Source organism: Panthera onca, chromosome A1 (assembly GCF_046562875.1).
Source record: "Panthera onca isolate mPanOnc1 chromosome A1, mPanOnc1 haplotype 2, whole genome shotgun sequence".
Taxonomy (NCBI): Eukaryota; Metazoa; Chordata; class Mammalia; order Carnivora; family Felidae; genus Panthera; species Panthera onca.
Genome location: NC_138339.1, coordinates 236,823,669 through 236,840,489, shown reverse-complemented (window position 1 = coordinate 236,840,489; position 16,821 = coordinate 236,823,669). Strand labels below are relative to the sequence as shown.

The following is a 16,821-nucleotide window of genomic DNA, read 5'->3' as shown; positions in this document are numbered from 1 at the left end:
AATCCCTCATGCGAGGTGACACAACAGAGATTTTAATGAATCGCTTTGTGGTATAATAGTGAATAATTAAGGAACGAGAAAAAAGAGAAGATAATTTTAGAAGTGAAAGCATCAAATAAAGAAAATCTGAAATGAAATAAGACACATTTGTCCGGTTTTTTCATTTGTTGCTTATGACTGCCCCACCCAAGGTTAGTTACAAGGATTGACTCTGATATTTTCTTCTAGGAGTCTTTTCTTTAAGCTCCTGCAGGAGGCCTGTGACCCATTTTAAGTTAACTTTTGTGCGTGGTTGAAGGAAGGGAACACGTTTCCTTCTTTTGCATTTGTTTGCATATATCATGTAAATTACCTAATTTGTCAGTACAGGGTTGTTCGCAGTATTCCTTGAAAATCCTTTTCTCTAAGGTTGATATTGATGGTCCCTCTTTCACTCCTGGCTTGAAGAATTTGAGTCTTTCCTCTTTTCTTTCTTGGTCAGTTTAGCCTCTGAGACTCCTGTCCCCAAAGTCCCTGTTGAGCTTCTGGCTGGTTTGCCTCTGTGCATATCACACTCAGTTCTGAGCCTCCACTAATTGCTGGCTGGTTTCCCTGTTATTTTCAACAACACCTAGACATAAACTGTTCCTCAGTTGGATCCAATTACAGCCCAGTCCCTTTGCAGGAGTAATCTTTGAGGCCAGTCTCTGAGGTTTCCTCCACCCTGGTGGTGGGGCGGCGGGGGGAGCTCTTTTCTTTTTCCTGGGTTTCTCTGTTAAATTCCTAGCGGGTCCACCATTTAGCTTTTGGCTATCACGGAGCTTCCAACGTCCTCTTAAACACTCATTACCAAGATCTCCACTGGGTCCTTAGGTATGAGCTTCCCCACACCCTCTTCGAAATAAAATCTGTCTTCTCAGGGAGAGCTGTGGGGCCATGTTACAGCCTGTGTTTCCCACTGCCCAGAACCTCTGCCCCGCTGCCCCAGAGCTGGAGGCAGGCAGCAGCCTTTTCCTTCACAGTGACCCTTGTGCTCTATGGGCAGGGCACTGATTGGGGTCTGTAGCCCTTGCTATTTATTTTCAGTTTTCCTCTCCCAAGGAGGAACCTCCACCCTATGAGTAAGCTATGGTGGGGTCATTAGAAGCCCAATATTCTTACCCCGCTATACCTGGCGTAGAGCTTCCACACCTCCCCCCCCCCCCCCCACCCCCAGTGGCGGCTGGATAGGTGGAAAGCCCCACACCCCTCAGCCACGTCTGCACACAGCTTGGGGACTGGGGCTGAGAAGGGTGGAGGCCTGCCCCTCCCAGGGAGAAGCCGATATCCTAGACCAGGAACTGGGGGAGAGAGGCCATCTTCTCTGTGCACATTCCTCCAGAGCAGAGTTTCCATGGCGTCGACCAGATGCCCACATTCTTGCTCTTCTTACCAAGATTTAGTAGATTTTCATGAACAAATGCTCCTTCATTGCCTGTATGCCCTTGGGACAATTTCCAGACACTTTAAATGATTGTTTTTAAAACTTTGCACCACTATGGTTGTTCCATTGGGGAGCCGGTGTGCAGAGATCCTCCTTCATTCCGATACTTTTCTCCTGTGTACCTTTATCTTTCCTTTTTAAATTTCTATTTGTTTTCCAATGTAGTATGTTAACTTCAGGCATGTAACATACTGTATCTTCACAAATGCATATAATTTACAAATAAATATACATGTACCGGGTCGCTCAAAATATTTTTTACTGATACGGTGCTCAAACTGGAGCCGTCATGCCCTTGTACACACGACTGGGGTTTTTCCATACACTGCTTTGGCCGTATTTAGCTTTTCTGCCAGGACAATTATGGCACTCCGAATCCTCTGTGTTCTCACCCTCCACAGCATCAAACCGTTGCCAGTTATTTCTTTCTAAGGCAACAGAAAAGAAGTCCTGACTCTGAGATCGTATTACTTTGGGCAGTGAAAATGAATTAATAACTTTTGAATTCTTTGACACAGACGTACACCCTGCAACCTTTGCTGGATAGTAAGGACATTTTTAGAGCAACAGTTCGCAATTCTTTTCACTATGCTACCTGCAAAACAGATAGAAAATGACTCATATGTCCTTAATAATACAGCGCAACCTATATCAATCTTATTTATCCTTGTGAGAGTGAAGTTTTTGAAAGAAATGGTTGCCACTATCACCTATGAGGTGATACGAAACCTTTCGTTGGACTTCTCTTATTGGACACTGACTTATCCCTTCCATTTCTACTTTTGAAAAAGTTTGCTTTAATGTAATCTGAGCATTAGAAACATTTCCGCCTCGGGACTATTTATTTTGTTACATGAAAGACATGTTTAAATTCTCCAGGATCTTTATGTTTCCATCTGGTTCCCGATGCGGTAGCATAACTCCACTAAAAAAAATCAGAAACTAGGGGCAACCGGGGTGGCTCAGTTGGTTAAACCTGACTCTCGATTTCGGCTCAGGTCCTGATCTCCCAGTCCTGAGATCCAGCCTGGCTAAGGGCTCCGCGTTGGGCAAGGAGCCTGCTCGGGCTTCTCTTTCCTTCTCCCTCCACCCCTCTGCTGCTCACGCTTTCTCTCTAAATAAATAAACAGTAATAAATCAGAAAACACACCAAAATGATCCTTGCAGGAAGGAGAGAATTTACCTCCCGAGCACATTCACCAAACGTCTTCAGATACCCAAACCATTCTCCAGACACAAAAATGCTAAAACCAAGTTCACTGTCCTGTGTAGACAAAGGGGCGCAACTGTCTGTGTGGACGCAACCAGAAAATCCACGATTGAGGTACATCAGCACTCACAGGATACCTAGAGGCCATGGAAACACAGTGGGGCGCACCTCTCCAGGCCTGAGAAAACCAGAGTAAAAGCGGCTTCCTAAAAGTCGTGGATCAGCGCTCGCTGCGAAGGAGCCCTACGCAGGGAGCTGGCGGTGCGCGGCGGCATTTCTGCCGGCACCAGGCTTCCGCCCTTCCCGCGGGGTGCCTCCTCGCGGCGGGGGCCGGCCCTTGCTTTGCAGGAGTGTCGACGAGGAAAGGGCGCCGCTTCCGGAGCCCCAGTGGTGGTCGGCAAGGCTCTCGAGCCCCCTGCAAGGGACCATGCCCCCGGCGGGGACGCCCTAAATGAGGAAATGCGCTGGCTGTCGCAGCGGGCGGCCCGGAGCCCAGGTGGGCAGAGGGGTGGTTGCGCGAGCCCCAGGCCCGGGATGCCCGAGGCGGGCGCCCGGGGGCCGGAGGGGAGCAGGAGGGCGCCCCCCGCGGGCAGCCTGGAGGAGCCGGCTGGGAGCGGGGGGTCTGCGAGCGCCCTGCTCAGCGACACGCGCGCGCGCGCGCCCGTGGGGGGCGAGCGGAGGGCGGGAGGGGGCGCCGGGGTGCTGTCGGGGCTCGCGGCGGCGGGACGGGCGGCACGCGGGGGGCGCGGTCGTGCGGGGCGCGCGGCGCTGGGGCCGGCAGGGGGCGCGGCGGAGGGAGCGGCGGGGCGCGTCCCGCCGGCGGCGCCCCCTGCTGGGTCCGGCGAGCGCGCGCGCGGGGCCGCCCCGGGGCGGTGCGGGGGGCCGGGCCGAGTCTCAGCCCCCGAGGGGAACGGCCCCCGCCTCCCCTCGCGCCCGGCCGGTGGCGCCGGGAGCCCGGGCGGGGATGGGGGCCCCCGCGGCTCGGGGGGAGCGGTGCCCCCGCCCAGGAGCAGAGCTGTCGCTGCGGTCGCCGAGGAAGGAGGACGGAGCCCAGGCCCGCGCGGTCCGGGGAGAAGCCGGGGGTCTCATCCCGTCGGGAATGAAGGGAAGTGCGGTGGCCGTTTGCTCGCCCGGACCGCCGGGAGGACCGCAGGTAGAGAGAATGGTCACGGACCACCACTCCGCTCTCCGTTGCCCGGATGTGCTTCCTTCCTTCTCTTGCAGCCCCTGAACGAACTCCTCCGAGGTTGGGGCCGCCTGGTTCCTCCGCAGCCCTTCCCCAGGACCCCGGAGCTACCTTCCCACCCCGCCCCCTCTCCCTCGCCACCCCCTGTGTCCCACGCAGCGTGGGACGTCCTCCGCCAGGCTCTGAGGGCTCTGGCACAGGTGGGAAACGTAGCTGGGACAGGTGGCCTTTCTTTGCGCGAGAAAACTTTGCTAACTGATGTGCGCTCTGCCACAGCCCTTAAGTAACTTTGTCGGGGCCGGGGTGGGGGAGGGGAAGAGTAGGGGGGGGAGGGGGAGGGAGGCCGGCGTGGGCGGGGGGGGGGGTGCGGGGATGAGACGGTATGGAGATGAGAATGATTTGTTTGCTGCAGATTGATTTTGCCAAAAAACATTGCCCTGGATTGGCGACTAGCCCATCCACGGACACTGAGTAAGCAGAGTAAATGCACCCAGTACAAAGTTGCCCAGGGTTAGTTGGGGCGTTTTCGCGGAGACACAAAGATGCTTAAAATCACAGGTGGCTCACCCGCTCTTCGGTGGGATTATAACTTGATGATCCAACCCCGTTCTACCCATTATCCCCATTATCCCTCGTTAAGTTCCCATGGTTGGCGTTTATGTATTTGCATGTTCTCGTTTGCTTAAACCAGAGTTAGCGAGTTGATAATTTTGAAGTCGTTACTGGGTGGTCTGGTGTTTATAAATACTGACACAATCACACGCAGTTTTTTTGTGAAACAGCTCATCGAGTGATGCCGAATGTTGTGCAGGTCGATTGGTAGCGACGGCGCTCTGTGTGTTAATGCCGCTGGGTGGGCTTTAAAACAGGTAGATCTGTGTTTGTAAAGCAATGGAATCGTGTTTAGTTTTCTTTTAAAGCAACTATTTTCCTATGGCTCTTCCTGTGCTTTTCTTTCTTGAATAGGAGCAGGCTCTTAACCCCCCCCCCCCCCAAAAAAAATACAATAGATATCACAATATTTTTCAAAAATTTCCAGGAGCTGACCTCCTGGTTTTCGTGATGGAATGTTTCACTAAAAGGTTCAGTGTCTCTGGTAGGAGAACTTCCTCTCTAGAAAAGAGGTGTCTCCAAAGTGACATCTATTCCGCGTGTGTAAAAATATGCAGAGTAGACTTTTAACTTCCTTGGGTTACCGTGTTTTCAAGTATTTCGTTTTGCTTAAGTCCTATGCTTTTTTGATGTTTAATGTATGTTATTACTGAACCAGACATTAAACACAATTTTTACTAGATATTACACCTAAATCATTCATGTACAGTGTGGGCTTAAAAGTGTAGAAAACCTGGCCTGTAAAACAATTACATCTATAAGTAAATATCGGAAGAAATACAGTGATGAAAATCCATTTAGCAAGTGCAAATCATTAGACATACATAGCAGCCTATGAAAGAAATCAGGAAACTTTGATGTTTAACAAATAATGTATTTGCTTTTTTAAACTATCCTAATACCTCTTTCAGAGAGAATGAGGATCATATGACTCATTTCATTTGTAAAGAATCATTTTAATTGTGTCCAGAGGATATTTTAGATAGATTATATTAAATATATATGTACACTATTACATTTCAATCAGCATCATTGTATTATCTTGGGTATGACTTTTTAAAAGTTATTAGGCCCTCATTTAGATGTTCAGTTCTTTCGATTGTGTCCTAAAAGAGCTTCTAATGCCCTTTGGGCAAAATAGGCAACTATCTATGGACATACAGTTAAGCAAACAGTTAATGTTAATTTTACTTCTTTCTCTAGAATTGCACTGTTAGAAAGTGATTTATAGGGACATGCTTATTGTAATATAATAACCCTTCTAATTTCCTAACGGCTTAGGTGATGTTGCTTTGTGATTTTTCAAAAAGTGCCCATTTCGTTGTATCTTTGGTAGTTAAATTTATGTGAAGTCAACACAACTGGTTACATGGCGTGAGTGGTACAAATACAGGGTTATCTGTGTGAAGTATTCCTCGTTTGAAGTTATATTTGCCTGTAACTTTCCCATCCTGACACCTTCTAAATTCGGAAACAAAATAGCTACCTATAACGGCCTGGCTGTTTAGTGTATCATTTTGTTACACATGAGGGAGATACTCGTGCTGGAATAGGAGACATCAGGAAAAGGAAGGATATAGTCAGTAAATTAATGCTTCCTAACTATTTTAAGGTCATGGATTCCTTTGAAAACCTGGCGATAGTTAGACATCTGCTCTTTGGACTGGGTTTCAAAAGGTTAACTGTTCTTGTAGGCAGTTCTGGATCCCTGGCTGAGATCACTCAGATTAAGTTCTCAGCATGTAGGTGGGCTTGGTTGCGGCACCTGCAAACCCTTGAGTCAGTCCGTTATAATGAAGTGTAATTACATGAATACTTACGTTAATCATAAAACAATGAACACTTAATTGGATAAGTAACAGGAACCTGGTATTAATTTATAGAAATGTGCCTGGAATATTTTGTCTTAGTAGACTTTTCTGTTTGTTGCTAAACTCCTTTTTCAAAAATAACATACGGTAAATGACCTGAATGATAAAAGGGGAAGTTGAAAAACTAGGAAATCTTAACTACAGTCATATTGCATTGAAGACAGGGGCCTCAGTAGCAACCAGGTATAAAAAGACTAAGGCTGAGGCACCTGGGTGGCTCAGGAGGTTCAGCCTCTGAGTCTGGATTTCGGCATCAAGATGAGATGATTGTCACCGTCTCAGGGTTGGTGAGATCGAGCCCTGTGTCAGGCTCTGAGCTGACAGCACAGGGCCTGCTTGGGAGTCTCTCTCTGCCCTTCCCCTGTTCACACTCTGTGTCTTGAAATAAACAAACACTGAAAAAAAAGGCTAAGGCTGTATAAAAGTTGTTTTTATAAAAATGTCTTTAGGAGTCACCAGATTATTTACATGAAATTCTGCGGGTTGGATTATAACCGAGGTTGCTTTGCCTTTCAAAGGCTTGGTTCCCAGATGCTCCAGTCCCCAGCCAGTCCACGGCTTCCACACCTGCCCCATGGCTGCTCTCGGAAGCCATGGTTCCTCTTCCGTATCCTTGGTATCCTTCTCCCTTAAGATTCTTGACTCTGTTTGTTTATAATCGCCTATACTCTGAAATGATTTCAGGTAAATACCCAGTAAATCTTTCTCCAAAGACTTTGCCTCTAACACGTAGAGCTTGCTGCTGTCCCTCTGACTTCTAGCACTTGCTGTAAAAAGAAAAGCGCTGGGACGCCCAGGTGGCTCGGTCAATTGAGCGTCCGACTTCGGCTCAGGCCATGATCTCGAGGTTGGTGAGTTCGAGCCCCGCGTCGGGCTCTGTGCTGACAGCTCAGAGCCTGGAGCCTGCTTCCAATTCTGTGTCTCCCTCTCTCTCTCTGCCCATTCCCCATTCACGCTCTGTCTCAAAAATAAATAAACATCAAAAAAATTTTTTTTAATTAAAAAAAAAAAAAGAAAAGTGTTTTGTTCCTCCCCTTGAGCGAGCTCCTCCTTTAGGCCTGGCACGGTCCGTCTTCACAAGCACCCTGTGAGGAGGGCCCCACTTAACACAGACAGAAACCAGGCCCAGAGAGGCTGTGGTTTGCCAAGGTGATTGCTCAGCAGGGTTGAGGAATAACACAGACCTTACACCCTGCTCGCCCCACACTCCCTCCCCACCCCCACTGCCCCGGCCCTAGCACAGAGACAAGAGGAAAGAAAACTTTCACAAGTTCTTCTTGTGAATGCCAGCTAGCTCAAATGTCTAGTCGACAAAACTATTGTTAGTAACGCTTTGAATCAAGGAAGAAGACTCATCTTTAAGGTGAACGTTCGCTAGCATAGAGAGTCAGCACCAGTAACCGTGGTGCCCTGACAGCCTCGGATTCTTCCTTCGAAACCCTGCAGAAGTCTTGGAGGGGACTTCAGTGCCTTCATTTTCTAATTAAGTAGTTTTCTCTGATTTTTTCAATAAATTAGGAAATACAGAAGGCCTGTACAGTACATAAGATAGCATCTCATTGGCACGGCGTTCCGTTAGCAAGTCTTGAGACGTGTCGAGCACGGTGCGATGCTGTCCAGCCCGCTGTTCTCACCTTTTTTATGAAAGCTTTTCGTGTTAGTATACTTATCTGAAGCAACAGTTGTATCACCCTTCACATATCATCCTATTTTGCGGCCTAAGTTTGGCTTTCCGGCCTCTTTTCCCCTTTCCTTTCCATAATCCAAACTTTGGTGAGAATGACCCAGCTGGAATAACAAAAGAACGATATTCCAGTCCCTTCCTTTGACCCGTCTCACGCCCAGGCGGCTGTCCTGCGGTGTATGTTTCTTTAAGAAATACCACACGGTGCTTAGGGTTCCACTGAGAACCTTTCTACGAGTCTGGAAAGGTGGACATCACTATCTCTTTGAAAAATGCTTCTCTCTTGTATTTTTTTTTCCACCTCCTTCTTGAATCCTCACTAGATGCATTTTGGCCCTTCTCGTTTCCGTCTTCCGTCTCTGCTCAGGCTGCTGATGCCCTCCTTCCACATCATGATGGTTTAATTGCTGCAGTGATTTGTAATTATTTTGTGTGAGCTCATCTACACTGAGAGTTATTCTTAGATAGGAATCTCAACTGCAGCAGGTGTGAAAGTCTCCCTAGTGGTGTTTCTTCTCATGTATCTGCTGGGATGCAGAGGTTTTATGGGTCTCAGAGCAGCTCTTATGTAAATTCCATGGCTTGGGGTGATAGCAGCACATATCTTTTGTAAATTTGGACACATTCACACCTATAAATGGTACAGGCTCGTAGTTGGTGCAAGCTTATGACTTTGCTTTCTTTCTACCCAGTGGTTCATCTTTCTATCACAAGCCTTAGAGAGGGAGGGATCTCTTCTTGTACTTTCTTTCATGGTGGGAGCTCCGACCTTCTTCTGGACAGAGGCCAACTCTCCCATCTTTGTTGAGCGTTAGGATTCAGGCTCAGTATCTAGGCCCTAGATCCATAAGTGGATCTAATAACCTGCATCTCTGCCTCTGATTTCCATTCTTTTTTCTAGCCTTGAGAATGTTCCATTCTTTCCTATTTGACTATATATTTGTAAAGTATTACCTTTTGTGAAGAATTTCCGTGTCTTGGTGGTACAAATGGTGCTCTCTCATGTCTTCTCAGTCCATTATATTGGAAGAACTCTGTAGGTGTAATAAATTTCATTATTTGGGGGGAATACTTCCTATGCAACCACTTCTGAAGATAATTATGATATTACGAAAAATAAGCTGTACTGGCTAGATTCTGAGCTAGATTCACAAAAGGGCTCCATGACATTCATTATCTAAATTTTATTTTTGGGGTACCTGGTGGCTCAATCGGCTGAACATCCGACTTCGGCTCAGGTCGTGATCTCGCGGTTTGTGAGTTTGAGCCCCGCGTCGGGCTCTGTGCTGACAGCTCGGAGCCTGGAGCCTGCTTCGGATTCTGTGTCTCGCTCTCTCTCTGTCCCTCCCCTGCTCACGCTCTGTCTCTCTCTGTCTCAAAAATGAATAAAACATTAAAAAAAATTAAATTTTATTTTTTTCAAAGTGTTTTTTTAAATGTATTTATTCTGAGAGAGAGAGAGAACAAGCAGAGGAATGGCAGAGAGAGAGGGAGACAGAGAATCCCAAGCAGGCTCTGCTCTGGCAGCACGGAGCCCAATCTCATGAATTGTGAGATTGTGATCTGAACCCAAATCAAGAGTCAGATGCTTAACTGATGGAGCCAGCCAGGCGCCCCTAATTAAATCTTAAATAAACCAAATTTTAACTGACCTCTGGGATTTTCAAATTAGCAGTAAAGTTAAATGGTATATTAAATGCTATTGAATGATTAGATGTATAATAAGAGTAATTCTCATTTATGTTCACCTGTGGATTAAGTTGGTTATCTAACCTGTTGTTTATTTTTGAGCTGTCTACACCTTTACTATGAAATTTTGTTTTTATTTATTAATATTTCTTCCAAATATTCATTGGAAAGTGAGGACAGACATCAGGACAGTTTTGTTACCGATTAGGGTTTGAGCATTTGGTTGCTTGAAACTAATAAATTGAGGTTTGGGTATTTTATTTACCTTGTGATGTAAAACTGAGACCTGAAGTATGAATTTGTAGTCAGGACAGGTACTCAAGTAAGTACCGGTTGATTTTAGATTTTTACTTTGCAGGGAGAGTGAAGGGGACATAAGAATGTAATACAATCATCAGATTCACCTCTTGGATTAACCATGATAATGAGACAATAAATTTATCTTTAAAATAGTAAAACCCAACTAAAACACGACTTGCGTATCTACAATGAGAAGCATCAGAAGTAGGTAGGCAAGCTTTTTCTGTAAAGGGCCCGATAATAAATATTTTAGACTCTGCGGGCCGTAAGATTTCTGTCACAAGTACACAACTCTGCAGTGGTAGGGTTGGAAATACATAAACAAGTAAGCATGGCTGTGGCCTGGGAAGACCGTACTTAACAAAAACGGGTGGCCGGTCTTCTTTGACACACAGGCCATCATTGACCAAGCCCTGATCTGTACTAATGAAAACAATCAATTCCAAAGGAATCAAAACTTCCGTCATGAAATAGTTTTCAACATAGACTGATACTGTCAACGTTAAAAATTAAACAGCAAGGGCTGTCAAGCAGCAAATTGGTTTATTGGGGCACAGCAGAGAAGTCGCGAGTTAGGACGCACAAACTACGGGGAACCCCAGGCAAGTCCAGAGAACAAAAACATCCTTTTGTTTGTTTTTAAGTATAATTAATTGTCAAGTTGGCTAACATACAGTGGAGATACAGTGTGCTCTTGGTTCTGGGGGTAGATTCCCATGATTCATCACTTACGTACAACACCCAGAGCTCGTCCCAACAGGTGCCCTCCTCCATGCCCATCACCCACTTTCCCCTCTCCCCCACCCCCCATCCACCCTCAGTTTGTTCTCAGTATTTAAGAGTCTCTTATGGTTGGCCTCCCTCCCTCTCTGTTTGTAACTATTTTTCCCTCCCCCATGGTCTTCTGTTAAGCTTCTCAAGATCCACATATGAGTGAAAACATATGGTATCCGTCTTTCTCCGACTGACTTATTTCACTCAGCCTAATACCTTCCAGTTCCATCCACGTGGCTGCACGTGGCAGGATTTCATTCTTTCTCATGGCCAAGCAGTGTTCCATCGTGTATATAAACCACACCTTCTTTATCCATTCATCAGTTGATGGACATTCAGGCTCTTTCCAGAATTTAGCTATTGTTGAAAGATCTGGAAGAGCAGCCTTTCGTACAGGGAAGAAGGAAGTTGGGAGGGGTCGTTCTGAACAGATGTTCATGGGGGAAAATAGGCTCCAAGTGGCGACTGCAGGTGACTGAGGTGGTGACAGCTTGTCTTTGGCCGCAGGCAAGGGCAGCGTGCGGTCGCCAGACTGAAAGGAAATCGTGCCTCTTCCTGCTGGACTGGGTAGGCCGCGAGGAGTGTCTCCTCCGCCATGACTCCCAACTCCGTTTTCAGGGAGGTTTCCTTTATTCCTTTTCACAGGAGATTCGTAAACGTGATTTTCTGAGGAGATCACTTCATACAAAATCCTAATACAGTCATACTCAAAAGGCTTAGGAAAGAAAGAATTGCCCCTGTTTATTTTTTCTTCACCTTGTTTTCTCACTTCTTGCTTCAGACAGTGAAATAATTCACAAAATTAAAAAAAAAACCAAAAACCATATTGCTTTCCTCTCGGGAGGAAAGTTAGGAGCTGAAACTTCAAACTGTTTGTAAGTTCATGGTTGTAAACTACCTCTAATTTATAAATGATACCTTAATATATGATACCTTATGATATGATATGATATATGATACCTTATGATACCTTAATAATGATACCAAAAAAATGATACCTTAATATACGCATCACTGTGAATTTGCTATACGTGTTACGTAACATTAAGGATCATCCTTGGGCGCCTGGGTGGCTCAGCTGGTTAAGCATCCGACTTCAGCTCAGGTCATGATCTCACAGTTCTTGGATTCGAGCCCTGTGTTGGGCTCTGTGCTGACAGCTCAGAGCCTGGAATCCGCTTCGGATTCTGTGTCTCCCTCTCTCTCTGCCCCTCCCCCGCTAGCGTGCTCGCGCGCTCTCTCGCTCTCTCTCTCTCTCTCTCTGTCTAAAATGAACATTAAAAAACAAAAAAACAAACAAAAAGGATCATCCTTGAATTTCATCACTATATGAAACTTTTGCGACAGGCCAAAATATAAAAAATTAGAGAAATGTATTTATGTAATCCATATTTAAAAGTGGATATTGTATTGTACCTTTCAGTAAGCCATGATCATCTGCATATTTGGTTTATGACTTTGTTTCTACATGTAGTAATCAAATGGAGGTGAGCCAGAAGAGTCATTTTCCTTTAAGAGATAAGAATTTATGTAAATTGGAAGCAAGGAGGAAAAAAACCCTAAAAATTATTTTATCATGTTTGCCTCTTTTGACATTTAAAAGATTTTACAGTTTCATTAAACTATTTAGTTTCATAAAGTCTTCTTAGGTTCATAGTGGGAAGGGCTCCAGATTTTTCTATGTTGCCCGATTTAAAAATATTAACTACTTACTGGCAAGTGATGTTAATCCTTTATTTGCTACACATTAAACATTTGGAAGACGTTTTTCCAACTCATAGATTTTGGTTATTTGTAGATTGTGTTTTCAAATAAAGTCAACAAAAGGTGGTAATCATTTTGCAGTACATAAATGTATCAAATCAACACACTGTACACCTTATGCCTTTAAAATGTTGTATGTCAAATATACCCAGTATAGCTGGAAAGAAAATAAATGAATGGAACCCTACTCCCCCATTTCAAAAAAGAAAATACTGTTATATTATATAGTGATGGTTATATATCATTATATATGTGTCCAAACCTATAGAGCATACACACCAAGAGTGAAGTCTAGGGTAAAATATGGACTTTCAGTGATTATGAGGTGTCAGTATAATTCAGCTTTGGTAAAAAATGTACCATTCCGGTGAGTGGTATTGAAAACGGAGGAGTCTGTGCATGTGTGGAGGCAGGAGGTATATGGCAAATCTCCGTACCTCCCTCTCAGTTCTGTTGTAAACCTGAAACTGCTCTGAAAAATAGTCTCTAAAAAATGAGCCGTGCATACATACACCACATTTTCTTTGTCCGTTCATGTGTTGATGGACACTTAGGTTGTTTCCATATCTTGGCTGTTGTGAATGAGGTCGCAGCGGACTCAGAAGCGAAGCTACGTCTTCAATATCGTGACTTACTTCCTTTGGATATATACCCACAAGTGGCTTTGCTGGATCATGTGATAGTTCTATTTGTAACCTTTTGAGGAACCTCCACGCTGTTTTTCCATAATGGCTGTGCCATCTTAACGTTCTCGTCAACAGTGTGTAAGAGTTCCGGTTCCTCTACGTCCTCGCCAATGCTTGTTATCTCCTGTCGTTTTTGATAATAACCGTTATAACATCTCATACTATACCGTACAGTAGAATTTGGTTAAGGTGATAGCGTTTAAGTGTTCTGACCAGGGAAGAAAGGCAGGAAGGAAGGAGAGAAGGGGAAGGGGAGGGAAGGAGAGCGGGAACCGGTAAGTACTTGAGGTGATAGGTGTGTTAATTAGCTTGATGGCGGGGATCATTTCACATCACGTTGTACACCTACAATTTTGAGGCGCTTGGGTGGCTCAGTCAGTTAAGCGTCCAACTTGGCCCGAGATCCTGATCTCCGGTCCAGTCCATGAGTTCGAGTCCCATTGGGCTCTGTGCTCGCAGCTCAGAGCCTGGATCTTGCTTCGGATTCTATGTGTGTCTGCCTCTCTCCTGCTCATGTGTTCTCTCTCTCTCTCTCTCAAAAATAGCCATTAAAAATTTTTTTTAATATATGCAGTTTGTATTTGCCAATTATATCTCAGTCTGGGGGTGGAAATTTTCCACAGGATATGCTTTCGACGTGATTTCTATATTATATCCAAAGTGTGGCTGTCAACTCCTGCCCCAGTCAAACAAACAGATATCTAAAAGTTAATCTGCTGCATTCAGAAAAGGGAGGGGGAAGATTGAAAGGCCAGATTTCCATTAGCAATGGCTTGTGTTGTAGCGCCTCAGAGCTCCTCTGGCTCGCCTGCCCTGATCGCAGACCGCAGACGGTGTGTCTCCATCCAGCAGTCCGCTCGTCCCGCATCTTTGTCCAAAATGGGATGCCTCATTATTCACTTCAAACCATTCCTGCTCTGCTGGTTAACCTTGCTTTTCGTTCCACTTACGCTCCCACACAGCCACGTTAAAACCTTCCGCTTGCCCATCCAGCTGGGTGCTAAGTTCCATTAAAGCCTCGCTCTACACGGCCTCCCAGTTTCCTGCATTTGGGTCCAGTGGCCTCTGCTTCCATGATGCTTGGCAGCTTGGTACCTGCTACCATCTTGGATTGCTCGGCAAATTGTTGTGGAGTCGGGCTTAATGTTTTCCAGCCTCTCAAGTCTGAGCACGGAAACCTGCCCCGAACGTCCTTTGCACGTAGGAACTGTCATGAAGAAGCCGAGGCCCTGCCCCTGTCACCTTCTTGGACTGCTGTCCACCGGCCTCCTCGTCCTCCCCCTCGTCGCCATTCCCCTTCCCGCGTAGCCGGGCCCATGTTGGTTCCTGAGCTGCCTTGGCCTGGCCAGCACCGTCCGCTTCCCCCTGTCCACGTGTATCTGCTCCATCCCCTGAGAAAAGTCCTGCCATAGGTTAGTCCTGTGCGGTGATTTTCCTGTTCTTCTCCCCCAAATGTCTTTAAAATCCCATAAACGTTCAGTGGCCAGTGCTGGCCATTCACAGCCTCCAGCTGCAGCTGGAAGGACCCTTTAGCATCACGCTGCTTTCCTTCGCTTGTGCTTGACTCGTTCCCTCTCCATCCCGTCGGGAGTCATCCCAGACCTCTTCCCTGGTCCTCACCACCCTTCGCTGCTGACCTCCCTCGTCTCAGCTGGGACGATGCCCTGCCTCAACTTCCTGTTCTCCCCAACCGTAACCCTAACCATGCCTGCATCTGTCCTTTCCTCTTCAGAGCTGCTTCCCCGGGTCCTCCCCTCTTGCTTTTCCTTCACCTTCTTTGGGCCATTACATTTCTGTGACCCTCCCCTCCATGGTGCTTTCCCGTATTTATGAATTAGTGCAAGATTAGACATGTATTTGAGGTTTACATAAAAGACTTGAGAGAGAGAGAGTGGCTGCATGTATGACTGGTTTATTAAAGACAGAAAATAAATTATTATCAGCCTAGCTTTGAGCTGTGTAAAGCAATCTTATCCTGTGCCTATCTTGATATATTTTGTATTTGAAAATTTTAGTCAGCTTACTCCATTAAAAAAATTGGGGCAAAAAAAATGATTTAAGACAGTTTTTGAACAATGAAAGGGATACATCGCATCATCCTCAAATCAGTAATTATGTGACATACTCAGTTCCACAAGTAAATGACCGGTATTTCTTGAACAAAATTTTGACGTACAATTGTTGTATTTAAAAAAGGAGCAAAACAATATGGGATGAAAGGTAAACAATTTTAAAGACTTTGGGGAGAGAGGATAGTTGTAGCTCCACAGCAAAATTTAGAAGAAGGTACAACGATTTCCCATACTCCTCCTGCCCCCCCAGTCTCCCCAATATCAACATCTCATCCTACATTTGTTACAGTTGATGAGCCTACCGGTGGCAACTATTATCACCCAAAGCTCAGAGTTTGCAATTAGAGTTCACTCTTGGTGTTGTATATTCCATAGGTTTGGACAAGTGTATAATGACATGCATCCACCATTGTAGCACCATAGAGAATAGTTTCACTGCCCTAGAAGTTCCCTGTGTTCTGTGTATTTAGCCCTTTCTCCCCACAGTTTTCTGGTGACCAGTGATCTTTTTTTTTTTTAACTTTATTTAGTGTGTGTGTGTGTGTGTGTGTGTGTGTGTGTGTGTGTGTGTGAAAGAGAGAGGGAGGGAGAAGGACAGAGAGAGAGAGGGGAGCGGCAGAGTGAGAAGGAGAGAAAGAATCCCAAGCTGACAGTGCAGAGCCCGGCAGGGGGCTCGAACTCGCTAACTGAGATCACGACCTGAGCCAAGACCAAGAGGCGGACGCTTAACCAACTGAACCACCCAGGTGCCCCACCACTCATCTTCTTACTGTCTTCGTAGTTTTGCCTTTTGCAGGACGTCATATGCTAGGAATCATACAGTAGGTAGCCTCGTCAGACTAGCTCTTTGTACCTAGTAGCATGCATTTAAGTTCCCGTACATCTTCTCAGGGCGTGAGAGCTCATTTCCTTACATTGCTGAATAATATTTCATCGCCTGTTTGCTCCACAGTTTGCTTATCCATTCACCTACTGAAGGACATCAGGTTTGTGTGAAATCTTTTTAAATGCAAAGCTTATTTGACTTTTCTTTCCTGAAAACATTCCTAAAACTATTTCTTTCAGTGTGAGTCCATTTAAAAAAAACAATTGTTTATACTGTGGGAAGAAAAAGGCCTGGGATGATCTTCCTCATAAGGTACACTACCATTTGTGTCCAGATAATTGGCTGCGTTCTAGACGTTTGTTGGTAAATCTAAATATATTTTCTCAGGGGCGCCTGGGTGGCTCAGTCAGTTAAGAGACTTCGGCTCAGGTCTTGATCTTCCGGTTCGGGAGTTCGAGCCCCGAGTCGGGTTGTGTGCTGACAGCTCGGAGCCTGGAGCCTGCTTCGGATTCTGTGTCTCCCTCTCTCTCTGCCCCTTCCCTGCTCATGCCCCCCCGTCAAAAATAAATAAACATTACAAAGAATTTAATACATATACATTTTTTTCTCAGAAATGTATCGTATATCTGTTATGTTGGAAGGACATTTTTGCAAATGCTTCTTCAAGTGTTAATGTTGTTAAATA

The 16,821-nt window shown here is 45.7% G+C and overlaps 1 protein-coding gene across 5 annotated transcripts in view; it reads left to right on the top strand.

Annotated features, from left to right (window-relative positions):
- The window catches only part of SGCG (sarcoglycan gamma), a 226,100-nt gene that overhangs the window by 91,525 nt on the left and 117,754 nt on the right, over positions 1 to 16,821 (top strand). The window contains exon 1 of one of the 5 annotated variants that reach the window (XM_078447255.2): positions 3,036 to 3,168. The exons of 1 other annotated variant lie outside the window; for it this stretch is intronic. In XM_078447255.2, coding sequence (XP_078303381.1) covers positions 3,124 to 3,168 — 45 coding nt within the window. In that variant the 5' untranslated portion in view covers positions 3,036 to 3,123. Of the gene's footprint in view, positions 1 to 3,035; positions 3,169 to 3,382; positions 3,826 to 16,821 lie in introns of those variants that run through there. 3 more of the 5 variants (XM_081795523.1, XM_060637545.3, XM_060637544.3) reach the window with 3 other exon arrangements.